Source organism: Hemiscyllium ocellatum, chromosome 28 (assembly GCF_020745735.1).
Source record: "Hemiscyllium ocellatum isolate sHemOce1 chromosome 28, sHemOce1.pat.X.cur, whole genome shotgun sequence".
In the NCBI taxonomy this organism is placed as follows: Eukaryota; Metazoa; Chordata; class Chondrichthyes; order Orectolobiformes; family Hemiscylliidae; genus Hemiscyllium; species Hemiscyllium ocellatum.
Genome location: NC_083428.1, coordinates 3,171,766 through 3,189,176, shown reverse-complemented (window position 1 = coordinate 3,189,176; position 17,411 = coordinate 3,171,766). Strand labels below are relative to the sequence as shown.

Sequence of the window (17,411 nt, the reverse complement as noted above, 5' to 3'; positions counted from 1 at the left end):
TAAGTGTAAGTCTAAGTAAGTGTAAGTAAGTCTAAACTACTGATGTCCTTCTAGTCACCCAGTGCTGGTAAATGCCTACAGGCACCAGAGACAGTCTTCAGTTATTCCTCTCTGTGTGAATAGACTGTAACAACATGCTACCCACAGTTGTGTGCAATGTAGACTTCTCCTTAATTGAGTTGAGAATCTTAATTTTGGGAGGGGTGGGGTGGGGAGATTTCAAACAGAGTGGTGTGCCTACAATCTTGCAAACATAATCCATGATAGGAATCTCATCAGTTAAAATCAAAGTCAGACCTTCTTATAGAATCCCTACAGTGCAGATAGAGGCCATTCAGCCCATCTGCACCAATCCTCCAAAGAGCATCCCATCCTATCCCTGTAACCCCACATTTATCTTAGTTAACCCACCTAGCCTGCGCATCCCTGAACATTAGAGGGCAATTTAGCACAGCCAAGCCACCTAACCTGCACATCCTTGGACTAAGGGAGGGAACTGGAGGACCCAGAGGAAACCCACGCAGATATGGGGAGAAAGTCACCTGAAGCTGAAATCGAACCCAGGTCCCTGCTGAACCACTGAGCCACGGTACCACCCCTCCTCTGTGCCACCATGACCAGGATTTCTGACCAACCATTTTACCTTATCTTATCTGTGTTTCCTCAGATTATTCACTTCCCTCTGAAGGAACAGCTAAATAAACGTGAATCCTGATTGTACCTACTATGCAATATCTCTGAGTGGGAATGTATATTCTTGTGTTGTTATGTACGCCACGGTGTATTTTCTCGGTCCTGCTAATCAATGCTCCTCTGAAATTTCTCCCATCTGTCCTCAGCTTTGAACCTCAGTGTGCTACCTGCCTTCTCACTCACTGTCTTTCCTTCACATTGGATACCCCATTTCCCACTGAAAGTCCTGGTCTCTGTTTGACTCACTGTGCAGCTCTCATGTCTCTGATTCTGGGGACTACACGTTCAGTTCCCACTCCAGAGACATGAGGCCAGTGCTCCAGTCTGACATTCCCAGTGCCACCACTGAGGGAGTGTTAGCTAAGGTATTAAACCAACGTTCCTGTCTGCTCTTTCACACCTTCAACATCCTGTAGTCAATTGAAGAACAGCAGCAGAGTTGGTCTCTCTCAACTAATGCCAAGAAAGCAGTTTATCTGATTATTGTCGAACAGAGAAACCTAGGGTTAAAAATAAATAGTTCCTTGCAAGTGGCATCACTGGTAGGCAGGTTGGTGAAGATGTTTGGCACACTTGCCTTCACCGGTCAGAGGATTGAGTATAAGGGTTGGGACATTATGTTCGGGCTGTACAAGACTTCAGTGATACTACATTTGGACTACTGTGTACAGTTCTGGTCACCCTGCCATAGGTAGGCTGTTATTAAAAGAATGCAAAAAAGATTTACAAAGACATTATATGGAAAATTTGACTTATAAGTAGAGACTAGAACAGGCTGGGACTTTTTTCACTGGAGCGTAGGAGGCTGAGGGGTGACCTTATAGAGGTTTATAAAATCATGAGGGGCATGGGTAGGGTAAATAGACCAGGTTTTTTCCCCAGGGTAGTAGAGTCCAAAATTAGAGGGCATAGGCTTAAGATGAAAAGGGGAAAGATTTAAAAGGGACCTGAGGACTATGTTTACAGCAGGGGGTGGTGTGTATATGGAATGAGCTACCAGAGAAAGAGGCAAGTACAATTACAACATTTGAAAGATATTTCAACAGGGTACATGAATAGGAAAGGGTTAGAGGGATATGGACTTAACACAGGCAAATGGGCCTAGTTCAGTTTAGGAAACCTGGTTGGCATGGATATGTTGGGCCGAAGGGTCTGTTTCTCTACTGTCTGAATCTATGACTCTTTGTACTCAATGCTCTGTCTGTTGGAGGCAAACTTACAAAACACCTTCTTCACCAGTCTGTCTACCTGTGACACCACATTCAAGGAACTATGTACCTGCATCCCTAGGTGTCTCTATTCAATGACTCTCCCCTGGGCCCGACCATTGATTGTGTCAGTCCGGCCTTGTTTAGTTTTACTAAAATGCAATGCCTCACATTATCTGAATAAAACTCCATCTGTCATTCTTTGACCTGCTGGTCCAGATGATCAAGATTCCCTTGTTCTCTTAGATAACTTCCTTCACTGTCCACTTTTCCATCAAGTTTGGTCTCATCTGCAAACTTACTAACCATGTAACCTTTTGATAGCAACCTGTGCCAGGAAGCCTTGGATTCAAATCCCCCCAACTCTAAAACTGTGTAATGATATTTCTGAACAGGTTGGTTTGAAAATATCTTGATAATGACCTGAGCATATGCAAATAGGTACTCCTTTTTATGACTGTTTACCTGCTCAGCATTAATGCCAATTTTATCTTATATTTTGTAAGTTTCTGCTGACAATTGATTTGTTTTGCAGTGTCCCATAAAGAGGTTTTACAAGTCAAATTAGTTTTATTAGTTGATTTGGTTATTAATCATAGAGTCATCAAGTCACTTTATTGGTATGTTAAACCGGTAGAGACATCTGGTGATTGTCACACGTGCTTGCTGGGGTAAATATTCTCCCCTGTAGCTGATATTTTGATACAAATTTCATAGGTTTACTTTTAAAATTTGTACGCTTTTCACAGAACCCCCTTGAAGGGGATAATCAACTAGCTCATTGCTTAATCTGTATTCAAAACAGTGTGAAGAAACACCTCCTTCTATCCCCTGGATTTGGAGGGTAGGCCTACTCCCCAAAATTATATTTTAATAATAAGTTTGCCTTAAAAAGTTTGGTTTTGTTGTGATGTTGATTCCACACCCCTTTCCAAGGCAGGAATAGCAGTATGGGGAGTACTATCGACCCTTCTAATGACATTTTACTTCTAATTTAAAGATTTCCTTTTAAAGCTTTTGTTTTGTGAATGTTGGATTGTACCATCCTTTTCATTTGTTCAGGGCTAAAAAAAAATCACTTAATGGCGCTGGTGTTAGGTTGTAGGGTCAGGAGCTATATGCTTGTGAAGTCTCACTTTGTGAATGAATCTGAAATTGAGAAAATATTGACTCTGGTCTCCACATTCACCAGCTGACTGTAGGAAGTTTAACACCTTGGTCCCTCTTTTCTTCTCAAGTTGAGAGCAAAGATTCCAGCCTCAAATTCCGTCTGGTTTTCTCTCCTAGTCCTCAAGCTTACTGTGTACCTTAGCCCCTTGAGTGGGACGTGAAGCAGTAAAAATAATGTGCATAAATCACATTAGGAAAAGCTGTACACAACACAGAGCATTACACAGTGAGCTGTTATGATCAGAAGTGAGCTGCCTGCAAGGATAGCACAAGCAGATTTAATAATTTTCAAACGAGAATTGGAAAAATACTTGAGGGGGAGGGAGAAAGCAGGGCCATGGGGATCAAGCAGGAGAGTGCAATGAAATGAATAGAAAACTTAGAGTCATCGTAAGTGTGAGAGGCAGAATGGCCTTTTTATATGCTGTCTCAGCTTAGCATTCGATACCAAGCTTGTATCACTGACTGCCCCATCTTGCAGTGCATTCATCTGCACTAAGCTGACATAAAACTGCAGTCCCCACGCATAGCATCACCTGACTGGTGCACACATCTGGAATTCCAGTCGGTGCTCCCAACATCTTCCTTGAGGGTGTTGCTCAATTCCGAGAGGTAGACCAGGGCCAGCAACCTCAGCTGGCGAACACCTGCTGTGCCAAACACAGAATCTGTTGGTATCTACTACCTTCTGACAGACTGCAGCTGTAAATGGTGTGTGGGCTGCTGCAGCACTGTAATGTCATTCAACACATGAGTATAATGTCAAGCTTCATTCCAAATCAGGAGAGGTTTTATCAATTAGCATTTGCAACTGAGAGCTTGCCTTGCAGTAAATATGTATCAGTATTGAGGCACAATCCAATAAATTTAAAATTATGAAAAATGTTGTATAACACTGGGGTAAAGTACTGATGGGGACAGGTCTGTCACTGTATAACACTGGGGTACAGTACTGCTGGGGGCAGGTCTGTCACTGTATAACACTGGGGTACAGTACTGGTGGGGACAGGTCTGTCACTGTATAACACTGGGGTAATAGTACTGGTGGGGTCAGGTCTGTCCCTGTATAACACTGGGGTACAGTACTGGTGGGGACAGGTCTGTCATGGTATAACACAAGGGTACAGTACTGGTGGGTACAGGTCTGTCCCTGTATAACACTGGGGTACAGTACTGGTGGGGTCAGGTCTGTCCCTGTATAACACAGGGGTACAGTACTGGTGGGGACAGGTCTGTCACTGTCTAACACTAGTGTCCAGTACTGGTGGGGACAGGTCTGTCACGGTATAACACTGGGGTACAGTACTGGTGGGGACAGGTCTGTCACGGTATAACACTGCAGTGCAATGCGGGTTGGTGATATTTTCCTGAGGAATATAGACTGGGAAAGCTGCAGCGATCAAGTGCTGCGCTGTGCTGTTTGCAGATTTTGCTTTCCAGAATCCATGTTTGCAGTGAGCAGATTCTGTAACTGTTTCCCTTGTTGCTTCTAACAGTTTGAGTGAGCACAGTATGAAATGTTCACACACCCACCCTTACACTGCACTGCCAGTGATGACACTCTGAGTGACGCTTTGCATTTCAAACATTTCTTCCACATTGCTTTGAATATGACAAACACAGATAAAAATCTTTGCCAAATCACATGGTGTGATATCAGATATTTTCAGTGTGTCTGGTGGATTGGTTGTTAGTTGTTCCAGGAAGTGAGTCTGAAATATGCAGTGAGCTATAAAGCTGATTGTCACTGCACCCTGACCAGTCACTGAACATCATTCGCTTCCCCTGACAACACTCACCGTGGTTCCCTGACAAAGATTTGCACTATCTCGGAGAAGGACCGATAGATTCAGTCTTCAATAATTATTATTGTGGTGAGTGCATCTTTGAGCAAATATTTACAGAGTAATTTAATTATATTCCAGGGAAAGACAAACTATTCATCACCAGCCTTGCCTCAAACAGATTCTTGATTTTCACAGAGATTGCTGAGCAGTTGTGTCCATCAATCCTGCCCAAAGATACAGACAGTGTTCAACAGGGGAAGGGTCACTCACTGTGTAACCGTACAGAGTCAGTGTTTATACAGCAGGGTAAGGGTCACTCACTGTGTAACCGTACAGAGTCAGTGTTTATACAGCAGGGTAAGGGTCACTCACTGTGTAACTGTACAGAGTCAGTGTTTATTCAGCAGGGTAAGGGTCACTCACTGTGTAACTGTACAGAGTCACTGTTTATTCAGCAGGGGAAGGGTCACTCACTGTGTAACCGTACAGAGTCAGTGTTTATTCAGCAGGGGAAGGGTCACTCACTGTGTAACTGTACAGAGTCAGTGTTTATTCAGCAGGGGAAGGGTCACTCAACAGTGTCAGTGTTTATTCAGCAGGGGAAGGGTCACTCACTGTGTAACCGTACAGAGTCAGTGTTTATACAGCAGGGTAAGGGTCACTCACTGTGTAACTGTACAGAGTCAGTGTCTATTCACCAGGGTGAGGGTCAGTCACTGTGTAACTGTACAGAGTCAGTGTCTATTCACCAGGGTGAGGGTCACTCACTGTGTAACTGTACAGAGTCAGTGTTTATTCACCAGGGTAAGGGTCACTCACTGTAAAATTGTAGAGTCAGTGTTTATTCACCAGGGTAAGGGTCACTCACTGCGTAACTGTACAGAGTCAGTGTTTATTCACCAGGGTAAGGGTCGCTCACTGTGTAACCGTACAGAGTCAGTGTTATTCAACAGGGTAAGGGTCTCTGACTGTGTAACTGTACAGAGTCAGTGTCTATTCACCAGGGTGAGGGTCACTTACTGTGTAACTGTACAGAGTCAGTGTTTATTCACCAGGGTAAGGGTCACTCACTGTGTAACTGTACAGAGTCAATGTTTATTCACCAGGGTAAGGGTCACTCACTGTAAAATTGTAGAGTCAGTGTTTATTCACCAGGGTAAGGGTCACTCATTGTGTAACTCTACAGAATCAGTATTTAATCAGCAGGGTAAGGGTCACTCACTGTGTAACTGTACAGAGTCAGTGTTTATTCACCAGGGTAAGGGTCGCTCACTGTGTAACTGTACAGTCAGTGTTTATTCAGCAGGGTAAGGGTCACTCACTGTGTAACTGTACAGAGTCAGTGTTATTCAACAGAATAAGGGTCACTCACTGTGTAACTGTACAGAGTCAGTGCTTATTCACCAGGGTAATGGTCACTCACTGTGTAACCTTACAGAATCAGTATTTAATCAGCAGGGTAAGGGTCACTCACTGTGTAACTGTACAGAGTAAGTGTTATTCAACAGAGTAAGGGTTACTCACTGTGTAACTGTAGAGAGTCAGTGTTATTCACCAGGGAAGGATCACTCACTGTGCAACCGTACAGAGTCAGTGTTTATTCACCAGGGTAAGGGTCACTCACTGTAAAATTTTACTGAGTCAGTGTTTATTCGCCAGGGTAAAGGTCGCTCACTGTGTAACTGTACAGTCTGTGTTTATTTAGCAGGGTGAGGGTCACTCACTGTGTAACTGTACAGAGTCAGTGTTATTCAACAGAGTAAGGGTCACTCACTGTGTAACTGTACAGAGTCAGTGTTTATTCACCAGGGTAATGGTCACTCACTGTATAACTGTACAGAATCAGTGTTTATTCACCAGGGAAGGGTCATTCACTGTGTAACCTTACAGAGTCAGTGTTTATTCAGCAGGGTAAGGGTCATTCACTGTGTAATCATTACAGAGTCAGTGTTTATTCACCAGGATAAGGGTCACTCACTGTGTAACTGTACAGAGTCAGTGTTATTCAACAGAGTAAGGGTCACTGACTGTGTAACTGTACAGAGTCAGTGTTTATTCACCAAGGTAATGGTCACTCACTGTGTAACCGTACAGAGTCAGTGTTTATTCAGCAGGATAAGGGTCACTTGGTGTGCAACTGTACAGAGTCAGTGTTTATTCAGCTGGGCAATGGTCATTCACTGTGTAATCATATAGAGTCAGTGTTTATTCAACAGGATAAGGGTCACTCACTGTGTAACTATATTTATTGTTACTTAGCAGGATGATGAGAGTTACTTTACAAAGTAGGTATCATGGTTCTGAAGTGTATGTGGCAGACGTTGGGAAGCTGACCAATGGGAACTGGATTGTTTCTGTGCAGTAGGTGCGAGGGCAGGTAAAGCTGCAGGTTTAGTGCAGGATCCAGAGAAATGTTTCTCAGTTGCAGCTTTCCATGGTGTGTGCTATCATTGGGCTCTCTCAATGACACAAAGTTAAAACAGTGACAGGGTGCAATTGATGACAGCATAGGACTTTGTACATGAGCAGTCTTTTTGACCCTGCAAACCTGTTGGCTGATCTGATTTTGTTCTCAATTCCACTGCTCTCACATATCCCATGAGTCCTTCTTGAGTAAGTCTCTATTGAGCTCAACTGTGACTTCTGACTTTGTCTACCCCAGCCCAACACCGGCTCCTCCACATCATTGTCCTAAAAAGGTAAGACTTGATTCTGGAGGTGAGACTTGTGACCATTCTCTCAATTGCTTCAAAAGCAATTATAGTCTTTTTCAAATGCAGTAAACTTTGTTTTGACCGCCATGTTATGAACTGGCACTCCCAATAAACCAGCAAAAGTTACACTTGAAATACTGGAAGATTCCTGTATTATCACAATCTCCGCAATCTATAAGTTGTCAATTGGCTATGCAAGTGAGAAGGCTCTCTGCCAGTAAGTTTTATTTAAGGCAAAATTGCATTATTATTTAAGTGATTTATGCCATAAATAAAGTTTAACATTGATGTGTTTACTCCTTACATTATGTTTCCATTAATCAGTGTGTGTGTTTACATTGATTATGTGGACCTCTCGATCAACTGGAATATTTGGTCCCACAGGAGTTGATCAGTAAGAAGTTTGCTATGAGTACTCCAGATATGGTCTCAGCAATGCCTTGTGTAACTGTAGTAAAATTTCCCTCCTTTTATACTCCATCCCCTTTGCAATAAATGCCAACCTTCCACTTGTCTTCCTAATCACTTGCTGTGTCTGCAGACTAACTTTATACAATTCACACACCAGGACACACAGATCCCTCTGTACCGCGGCATTCTGTAATCTCGCTCTGTCCATTTGAGTAATATCCTGCTTTTTAAAAATTCATCCTTTCACTGATGTTCCCATTTCTCAAAAACCTTTTTTAAATTCCTAAATAGCTGCTGAGGCCAGGGAGTGGGTCAATGAAAATTTCAAAACTGAGTTTGCTACATCTTTGTTGGGTAAAGGAATTAAATGTTTTGCAGAATCAAAGTGAGTCAACGGAGCCATGATTGAATTGAATGATGAAACAGGCTTGAGGGGCTGAATGGCCTCCGTCCATTCCTTTGAGAAAAGTTCCAGATGTAGGATCCAAACAATCAGCTTTAACATGCTTCTGGCATAGCCTTCTGTATTGATTTTGGATTTATATTAGGCCGACTCTGAGTTCCATAATGGAATCAGCATCAAGATAAGAGTGTGTGATTTAATTAACAACCTGTAATTGCTGAGTGCTGGTTAAATAGGTGTGTTGTAATTGTTCAGTTACCCGTCAGGCCTGTGATGTGCTTTGCCTCTAGAACAGCTCATTGTTTTCGGTGGTCATCAATCCACAGGAGGTTGTCACCGGACACAAGGGGCAGCGGCTTCAGTGATCAAAGTCAGTGTGAATTAATGTTCCAGATCCCCTCTGCTGGCTGCATTGACTTCAGTGTCCACTGTTTAATGTTCTAAATATAATTTCAACAACTTGCCTTAATCCCCAAACCAAATGAATTAATGCATTGCTGAAACCACTGGATATTTTCCTGTGTCGAGCCCCTGCCCATATGGACCCACTGTAGAGTTGCCAACTCTGCTCGCAATCTGGAGGCTTGATCACTTGTGCCCACTCTCTCATTCCCAACATTGGTCTTTCAGATTTACAAAAATACTAAGAAACAATGTCAGGGAATGTAAAGCTGGGGACAACTGGCAGAATGAGTTGTTAGCTGGCTTCAAGATAGAAGCAGAGAGCGGAGTTATTAGAGAGGCAGAAGGTGAGAAGTGATATTTACAAGAATCAATGCTGTTCACAATTTACATTCACTGTTTGGACTTTGGAATCAAAAACATAATTTCTCAATTTATGGATGATACCAAATTGGAGGGAATAGTCTATAGTGAGGAGGACTGCAACGTATTACAGGAGGACTTTAATACATTTGAAGAATGGGCGCATCTATGACAAATGAAGTTCAATTTGTTGAGAAATATCGGGAAGTCATTTATTACTGTGACGGTGTCAATCTGGGTTTGCAGAGAAACAAAAGACTCTTAGAGTTCAAACACATCAATCACAACATCCTGTGCAACAGGTCAGCAAGGCTGTTTGTAAAAATCAAACCAAGCCCTGGTTTCATTTCAAGCCATTTAGAATTAAAAAGGGAAGTTATTCTAAACTTGCATTGAAACTTGGTTAGATTGCATTTGCAATACTATGTGCAGTTGTGATCACTTGGTGTGAAAAAAGATATAGAGGCACTGGAGAGAGTGCAGAGGGAAGACTTACAAGGACAGTGCCAGAAATGTACCAAGAGATGATTGATTGGCTGCATCTCTGCACTCTTTTAAAAAGACCGAAGGGTGACCTAATACAGACTGTAAAAATGATGAAAGATTTTGATACAGTGAATCCAGAGAGAAGGTCTCCTTTTGTGGCAAAGTGCAGAAAGAGAGGCCATCAATATAAAATCATCATCAAGAAATCCAGTCAGGAATTGAGAACTTCCTCACCCAGACAGTGGGGACAATATGGAACTTGCTCGCACAGGGAATGGTTAGAGTGGTTTAGTTGTATTCAAGGCTAAACAAGACAAACACTTGGGAGACAAGGAAATAGTGAGTTATCGTGTTACCTTTATGTGTGAGAAAAATGAGAGCAAGTTTAACTGGGCCAGAAAAACCAGAGTAAACTGGTTGGGCCAAATAGCCTGTTTCTCTACCCTCATGTCCCTCATCAATATGACATGCTCCTTCCCTCCAAACCAATTGGAAAGCAAATGGACTGATTACTGGATTGGATATCAACTAAGCAGCCTCACCCCGAATACCCAATATCCAATACCCATCTCCTAACCCAATATCACACTCACCCCAACCCATGTGCAATATTTCAGAAACTAGAGTACTGCTTCAATGACATTCCAGAAACACCACATCATCTGGGACAAACAGCCTGCTTGGTTTGCATCCTATTCACCAACACTCACTTCTTCCATCGATGACAGTGGCAGGAGTGTGTACTGTCTACATGATGCTGTGGAAACCTTTCAAGCCTCCTTAGAGAACCCTTCCAAACCAACAACCACGTCAGTCTAGAAGGACTAGGGCAGCAGATATGTGGGAACACCAGCCTCTGCAAGTTTGCCTCTTGACCCACTCACCATCCTGACTTGGAAATATATCACTGTTCCTTCACTGTCACTGGGTCAAACTCTTGGCACTCCCTCCCTAAGGGCATTGTGGGTGTACTCACACCAGTTGGACTGCAGAGGTTTCAAGAAGGTAGCTCACCCCCACCTTCTCAAGGGCAACAATTACTGGCCAGCCTGCCAGAAATGCCAACCTCGAATGAATTTTATTTCCATTGACTTGACTGGAAACAGAGGGTCAAAGGCCACCTGGTTAGATTACCGACCATCTTCTCCCACACCTCTGACCACTCAAACACAGTAATAACTGGTCAGTTTGGACCATATTGCTGTTCCACAGTAAAGCTACTGAGTGTGTAAGGCCCTTTAACCAGAGGTTGGGAGTGTGCAGGTCACTTATATGGAATTGAAATGATTTTCTCTCGCTGTGAGAGAGCAGGTTATTGTGTGACTTTTTTATCCATATTTTGCAGACTTCCACAGCAAATGCTATATAATTTTGGGTTTGATGTCTGTGAGTTTCAGTCAGTGAACTATAATTAGCTTGAAAGCTCTATGCATCTTTTGGGCCTCCAACAATGATTTTTGACATGGTGAAGATGCTTACAGAATCTCAACTCAACCAGACGTCTGTATTTGTGTCTATCAGTTTGTGAACTATAATTAATGGCACAATACACCATGTCACTTTGGGATGCTACAAACCATCCCATGCCCATTTTAAACAGTGGGATACTGTTATCCTCGATAAATGCCCTTCTGTTTTGGTGCTAGCTTGGCAGTGAAGGTTTTAATGTCAAGAAGCACCATCCATTTACCCTCGTCGGTATCTGTGCTGGGGTCAGACTCTTCCAGGAGGCTGCAAATAAGAAACGAGGTTAAAAAAAATCACACAACATCAGGTTATGGTCCAACAGGTTTACAGAGGAACCTTGATTATCCAAGGGACACGGGCAGGGAGTATATCATTCGGTTAATTGAGTTCTGAATAATTGAATGCCGGACAACATAGTTTGGAAGTACAAGCATTCGGAACACTGCTGTTTCATCAGGTAGCTAATCCTGACGAAACAGCTAGCTACCTGATGAAGGAGCAGCGCTCCAACAGCTTGTACTTCCAAATAAACCTATTGGACTGTAACCTGATGTGTGATTTTTAACTTTGTTCAGCCCAGTTCAACACCGGCATCTTCACAACAAGAAATTAACAAGGGCACATGGTCAAATCATTCCAGTCATTATATGTCACAGCCTAACCATGCACCTTAAGGGTTCACAGAGGAGTTTGTATTTGAGGTATTGACCTTGCTGTTGGGACACGGTAGATGGGAACAGTGCACCGTGCCATTCTGGAACTGGGTTTCAGGACAATCAGTGAAAGAACCAACAGCCACACAGCTGACATTTATACAGCACCTTTAACATTGTAGGAATCTCAAGGATGATTTATCAGATAAATTGGGCACCCATCATCAGGAGAAAAGTGGCAGAATTTAAGGAGTGTCTTAAAAGAAGAGGAGAGATTGAAAAGGTAGAGAAAAGCGCAGCAGGTCAGGCAGCATCCAAGGAACAGGAAATTCTACGTTTCGGGCATAAGACATTCCTGATGAAGGGCTTATGCCCGAAACGTCGAATTTCCTGTTCCTTGGATGCTGCCTGACCTGCTGCGCTTTTCCAGCAACACATTTTCAGCTCTGATCTCCAGCATCTGCAGACCTCACTTTCTCCCTGAAAAGGTAGAGAGCAAATTGCAGGGAGGTTTTTAATGGAGAGAAAGCAGAGTTTACATTCCTTCTTCAGAACATTCTGAAGGGTCACTGGACATGAAATGTTAATTTTGCTTTCTCTCCACAGATGCTGCCTGACCTGCTGAGTTTTGCCAGCAATCTCTGATTTCCAGGTTCTGTAGTCCTCTTTTGTTTTTTTTTTGGTTTTGAGAATTTCAGAGCTAAGGGCTGAGGTAACTGGAGGCAAAGCCATTGACAGTGGAACAAGGGAAATTGGGAATGTGCGAGAGGTTAACACTGGAGGTGCTCCGTGATTGCTGAGGTCTGTGAGGCCGGAGGAGTATGTCCATGGAAAGATTTGAAAACAAGTTGTGAATCTATACAATGGAGAAACCAGTCCGAGAGCTCGGGGAGTAATGTCAATAGGACATGGTGCAGGTTAGCATAGTTTTGGATGAACAAAAATCTATGCAGATTAGAATGTAGGAAGCCAGGAATATGTTACAATAGTCCGGGTTAGAGCTAATTAAGACACAAAGAGGTTTCCAGCAACAGATGACCAGAGACAAGGGTTGAGTCGGGAGATGGAAGCAGCTGAACAAAGAAAGAAATTGCATTTCTCTATAATCTTTTACAATTTCACAATGTCGCAAAGTAGTTAACAATCCAAAAGAACTTATACAGTGTAGTCAGAGTAATGCAGAGGAAGACAGGAACAAATGTTTGCTTAGGAAGATCCCACAACACAGTGGTGATTTAGGTTTGGTTGAGGAGTAAATATTGACCAGAAGGCTAGCAGGAATTCCCAAGCTCTTAGTCGAATTGTAACTCTGGAGTCATTCACTTCCATATGCTAAATAATTGCAGAATGCTGCTGTGCAGAGGGACCTGGGTGTCCTTGTTCATGAATCACAAACAGTTGGTTTGCAGGTGCAGCAGGTAATTAAGAAGGCAAATGAAATATCATCCTTCATTGCTAAATGGATTGAGTTTAAACACAGGCAAGTTATGCTGCAGCTTTATAGGGTGCTGGTGAGGCCGCATCTGGAGTACTTGTGCAGTTTTGGTCTCCTTACTTAAGAAATGATGTTCAGGAATTGGGAGGTCATGTTGTGGCTGTACAGGACATTTGTTAGGCCACTGTTGGAATGTTGCGTGCAATTCTGGTTTCCTTCCTATCGGAAAGATGTTGTGAAACTTGAAAGGGTTCAGAAAAGATTTACAAGGATGTTGCCAGGGTTGGAGGATCTGAGCTACAGGAAGAGACTGAACAGGCTGGGGCTGTTTTCCCTGGAGCGTCGGAGGCTGAGGAGTGACCTTATAGAGGTTTACAAAATTATGAGGTGCATGGATAGGATAAATAGGCAAAGTCTTTTCCCTGGGGTCAGGGAGTCCAGAACTAGAGGGCATAGGTTTAGGGTGAGGGGGGAAAGATATAAATGAGACCTAAGAGGCAACGTTTTCATGCAGGGGGTGGTACGTGTATGGAATGAGCTGTCAGAGGAAGTGGTGGATGCTGGTACAATTGCAACATTTAAGAGGCATTTGGATGGGTATATGAATAGGAAGGGTTTGGAGGGATATGGGCCGGGTGCTGACAGGTGGGACTAGATTGGGTTGGGATATCTGGTCGGCATGGATGGGTTGGACCGAAGGGTCTGTTTCCATGCTGTACATCTCTATGACTCTATAATTGAGAGGGTTGGCTTGTGAGGAGAGGTTGAGTAGGCTGGGTCTATACTCATTGGAATTTAGAAGAATGAGGGGGAATCTTACAGAAACATATAAAGTTATGAAGGGAATAGATAAAATAGAAGCAGGGAGGTTGTTTCCACTGGCAGGTGAAACCAGAACTAGGGGTCAGAGCCTCGAAATCAGGGGGAGCAGATTTTGGGCTGTGTTGAGGAGGAACCTCTTCACCCAGAGGGTTGTGAATCTGTGGAATTCCCTGCCCAGTGAAGCAGTTGAGGATACCTTGTTGCATGTTTTTAAGCCAAAAATAGATAGACTTTTGAACAGTAATGAAATTAAGGATTCTGGTGAGAGGGCGGATAAGTGGAGCAGAGGCCATGAAAAGATCAGCCATGATCTTATTAAATGGTGGAGCAGGCTCGATGGGCCAGATGGCCTACTCCTGCTCCTGGTTCTTATGAGAGGGCAGGCAGGACCTCTGTGTGGTGTCCAGTCCCAAAGACAGCACCTCTGACAGTGCAGCACTCCCTCAGTGTTGTTCTTCAGAGTCAGCCTGGTCAACCAGTCAATAACCGGGGGTTAGTTTTAAAGTAAGGAGTAGGCGGTTTAATGGGTATGTGAGGAAAGAGCCTTTCACCAGCAAAGTGTGGATACCTGGAGCTCATGGCATAAAGGGGTGGTTGAGGCAGGAAGATGTCAGAACTATTTAGGTGAGAATTTGAAATATCAGCATTAAAGGCTGTGGGCCAAGTCTATGTATGAATGAAGACCAGCACAGACATGATGGGCAAAAGGGTCTCTTTCCACATAAAAGTTCCATGATCCATAATCTCTGGAGTGGGTCTCAGGCTAAAACCCATCCGACACTGATAAACACAAAGGGTGGTACACATATGGAATGAGCTGCCAGCAGAATGCTTGAGGCGGGTACATTCACAACATTTACAGGCATGGATCGGGAATGATTAGAAGGATATGGGTCAAATGCAGGGAAATGGGTTAGTGTGGATGAACATTTTGGTCAGCATGGACCAGTTTGGGCTGAATGGCCTGTCTCTGTGCTGTAGGACTCTATGACAGGAATGTAACCCATGGAGCCAAGGCAGAGTAAACTCAGAAATACCAACAATCATAACCTTGGCAATCTGGGAGAAATACAGAATTTATATCTCCATGAAGCCCCATTGTTCAGTACCATTCATTAATTCCACAAGCAGTCTGAAGTGAACAAATGTTAAGTGTATTAAAAATGAAGTCAGGTGCCAGAGATCTGAAATTTAAAAAAAACAGAAATTGCTGGAGTCTCTCAGCAGATCTGGCAGCATCTGTGGAGAGAGAGAGACAGAGAGAGAGAGAGAGAGAGAGACCGACAGAGTTAACTGTTCTCACCCAGTGAATGGTTTGAGTCTGGAATGCACTGTCTGGAAACATGGTGGAGGCAGGTTCGACAGACGTGTTCGAGAAGGGCATTGCATAAAAATAATGAACGACGATATTAGGAGAAAGCAGGAGGTTGACACGAGGTAAATGAAGGGATGGTGCAGACACAGCGGCCTAAACGGTTCTATCATTGTGAGCCCAATCTGACTCTGCTTTAGAAATGTGTTAAGCTATTTTGGGACTAGTGCAAGAGGGCAGTGTTTACAATCTCTGACTTGGTGCCTCCAAGACAAAGTTATTAACTTGCAAATTCTTTCTTTGGCTTACATTTAGGTGAACACTAGTGATTTCCATCGTTTGCACCATGCTGGATCCAAACACAGTTTCAGCGAGAATAACCCTTTTACTGAGATAGCCATGACCAGCTGCAAGTATAACGGAGGGGTGGTCAGGCCCCTCAGTAGCCTCGGCACCTCAAACAGGAACCTTCATGACCTGGACTCAGAGACTCAGCCTCTACAAACCAACTCGGGCCTGGAGGTGGTAGTCTCCAAACCATATCAGAACAATATCTCCAATGACAGTCTGGTCAATGAAGGCAGAAAATCACCGAAAAAGTCGCAGAATATTGGCCATAAACTTGGACATAGGAGGGCTCTGTTTGAGAAAAGGAAACGCCTGAGTGATTATGCGCTGATATTTGGAATGTTTGGGATTGTTGTTATGGTGACAGAGACAGAATTGTCATGGGGAGTTTATACCAAGGTAAGTCCCACTTTCTTTTCTTGATGACACCATTCCCCAGAGCCAGGATTCAGTCGAAATGGCAAAGTTAACAAAGCAGACTTCAAAAGCACAAGTAAGACCCCTGGAGCCGTAGGTCCGTGAGCTGGCCTCAGACACAAGTTGCTAAACTGAGTTCAATAAATGTGGACAATTACAGTTAAAGTCAGGAGAGTGAGCAGGAAATCATCATAAAACCCAATGGGTTCACCATGTCCTTCAGGAATGGGAATCTGCCGCACCCTTCGCCAGCTCCAGCTTACTCAGGAATACAAGAAATAAGAGCAAGAGTAGACCATTCAGCCCCTTAAGTCTGCTGTCTCATTCATTGCTAACCTTTTGATTCAGCTCCACTCTCCCGCCCTCTTCTCATATCCCTGAATCCCTGGGGAGAGTTACACTTCTGATTGACTCAGGTCCTGCCCTCTGTGGTTGAGATTTGGGGTAGACAGGGCAGGTGATTAATATTGGTCTTGCTGGTATCCACAAATTATATGTGAAGTATTCATCAGGAACCTGCGATATTAGTGTATGAGTTTTAAGTTAAACAGTGTCTTGTACATTTACAATATATCAGACTCATTTGTCAGGATGAAAGATAAGGTCAGGCAAGTCAGAGTATAAAACTTAATTTCCAATAATTCCCATGAAAGAGACTGTATTTTAAAATGGGGCTTTAAAACTTTGTTGGGTAAAGTTGCCAAGGGTTATGGAACCAAGGTGGTTGAATGGAGTTAAGATACAGGTCAGTAAAAGGTAAAGTTCCCATAGTCCTCGAGGACTGTTCGGCTGCTGTCACATTAGACAACTAGTGGCTGTTTAACCCAAGGGTCACCACGCCTCAGGGCGATGGGCAAGGTGAGAAGGTGAGACCTTGATGGTAACCTCAGCCGCTGTGGGAATTGAACCCACTCCGATCAGTCATGTCCTAATGAGAGGTGCAAGGAGCTGGATGGTCTGAGAAATGTGTGTAAGCTGTAGGAGCAGAAGGAGGCCAGTCATCCCACTGAGGCTGTTCTGCCCTTCAATGAGATTGTAACTGATTTGATAATCATCAACTCTACTTTGCTGCCTTTGTCCTGTAACCGATGTGACAGTGAGCCACGCAGACTGGAAAGATCCCAGCTACCCTATCTGGTCTTCACTGAGCCAGCTGATGTCCACTAGGATACCATGGGACAATGGGATTGAGTGGACACAAAAGTGACCTTAATGTCTGAGAGCCTGAGAGCAGGAAGATAACGAAATGGGATTGACATGCCTGATGACTATATATGATCTTGCTGGAGACTTATTGAGCCACAGAGTTATACAGCACAG

At 43.5% G+C, this 17,411-nt stretch overlaps 1 protein-coding gene across 1 annotated transcript in view; it reads left to right on the top strand.

The window, feature by feature from the left end:
• The first annotated feature begins 4,919 nt into the window (after positions 1–4,919).
• kcnn1a (potassium intermediate/small conductance calcium-activated channel, subfamily N, member 1a) overlaps positions 4,920–17,411 on the top strand; it is an 84,879-nt gene continuing 72,387 nt past the window's right edge. The window contains exons 1-2 of the mRNA XM_060846222.1: positions 4,920–4,945; positions 15,642–16,073. Of these exons, the coding sequence (XP_060702205.1) occupies positions 15,726–16,073 (348 nt within the window). The 5' untranslated portion in view covers positions 4,920–4,945; positions 15,642–15,725. The remainder of the gene's footprint in view (positions 4,946–15,641; positions 16,074–17,411) is intronic.